Source organism: Pinus tabuliformis, chromosome 3_1, assembly GCF_031772625.1.
Source record: "Pinus tabuliformis cultivar Carrire ecotype Pingquan chromosome 3_1, CPIR1, whole genome shotgun sequence".
Taxonomy (NCBI): domain Eukaryota; kingdom Viridiplantae; phylum Streptophyta; class Pinopsida; order Pinales; family Pinaceae; genus Pinus; species Pinus tabuliformis.
Window position 1 is genome coordinate 871,850,969 of NC_142301.1, and position 1,565 is coordinate 871,852,533.

General features: G+C 45.6%; 1 protein-coding gene across 1 annotated transcript; it reads left to right on the forward strand.

The window, feature by feature from the left end:
• The first annotated feature begins 377 nt into the window (after positions 1 to 377).
• Positions 378 to 911, forward strand: LOC149190347 (protein ASPARTIC PROTEASE IN GUARD CELL 2-like). Its single transcript, XM_089410489.1, has one exon. The coding sequence runs from the start codon at positions 378 to 380 to the stop codon at positions 909 to 911; it is 534 nt and encodes a 177-aa protein (XP_089266615.1).
• The last annotated feature ends 654 nt before the right edge of the window (positions 912 to 1,565 follow it).

Sequence of the window (1,565 nt, forward strand, 5' to 3'; positions counted from 1 at the left end):
TCTCTCATGTCTGTCGCTGTAGTCATGTCTGGCATTGATTCCGCACCATCGAACTGTCGAAGCGGCGACCAAGCCTTGAGTACAAATGTGGGGAAAGGGAGTCATTTCCCCTCGTGCATATTCATTCAGACGCTTCACGGTTCCGACCTCCAAAAAAGACGTGGGAAATCTTGATATCTAAACGAATTAAAGCCGACAACTATCACCTCCGGTTATTGAAGCGCTATATGTCGACTTCTCCTTTGTCCAAAATCGACATAGAACAAGAGGATGCCAACGGAAACGTCCCCGTTAGGCCGAACTCAGGAGAGTACATAATAAATGTTGGTTTTGGAACGCCCAAGCAAAGCATGTATAAGTAGTATACACTTATAGATATGGGAACTCATGTTGCTTGGATTACATGCACTCACTGCAAAGGCTACAACATGGCTCTCACTCCACCTTTCGACTCCGCAAAGTCTTCATCCTATAAACCCTTAAACCACAATTCACAAGCATGTATTACTTGCGGGGAGAAAGGATGTACGCGTTCCGGGGAAGGGGAAATTTTGGAATGTGAATTTCACATCATGTATGGAGGCGACCAGTCTAACCTAGGCCGTACGCTTGCTTCAGATGTGATCACCCTTAGCTCTCGATATCTCTCTGATTTCTCATTCAGCTGTGCGGAGTCTGTAACGGGACCCAATCAACAGCAACCGGGAGTGATGGGACTAGCGGGCAGAGAACTTTCATTGTTGAATTGGATGAAAAATTTACTTGGCGGAAAGTTTTCTTACTGTCTTCCCAGCGCGGCATCATCTGCATCTTCGGGATTCCTCGTGCTTGGGAAGGAAGCTCCTGCTTCCATTTCCCCTTGTCAATTCACCACACTGGTAAAAGAACCTTCAAACGGCGGTCTATATTAAGTGATTTTAAGGGAATCAGTGTCGGGAACACGACTGTCACAATTCCAGCCAGCAAGGGAAAAACCCTACTAGACTCCAGAACAACTGATACCCATCTCGCTGGTCTTGATTATATGGCTCTTAGAGACGCTTTTCGGAGCCAAATTCCCAATCAGCCCGGGAAATCGGTTTGGATACTGGTTCTGACTTGTCTTCTTCTTCACTCGACGTTCCCACCATAACATTGCACTTAATTGTAACATGGATCTCGTTTTTCCAAAGCAAAATATCCTCCTCTCCGGATTGGGGACCGGATTGGGGCTCTCTTGCTGGGCATTTACTCATTCGGACCATAATTCTTTTCACATTTTAGTGGTCTCTTGGAATATAATGGTTGTTCACATTCCACACCAACCCATAGACAATTAGGTGTCTCACAACATTTCTACTGTCATTTCTTTGTTATTTTAGTGTTTTGAATATATGATTCAATTCTGGGCAGTGACTTGGACTTGGGCTTGAAAAAGTGTCTCAAATATCGGAGAAGCTAGCACAGCGCTGTGAAAAAGTGTCCCTGGATGGTGGCATGCCCATAACCTCATAGTCCAAAGGTCAAGTGGTCCAAAGGCTTAGTGGGACCGGGGTGCTGGCTCGCAAAAAGGTTGGATTGGTTCT

Coding starts and splice junctions, on each gene's coding strand:
- LOC149190347 (XM_089410489.1), top strand. CDS start 378: ATGGGAACTCATGTTGCTTGGATTACATGCACTCACTGCAAAGGCTAC.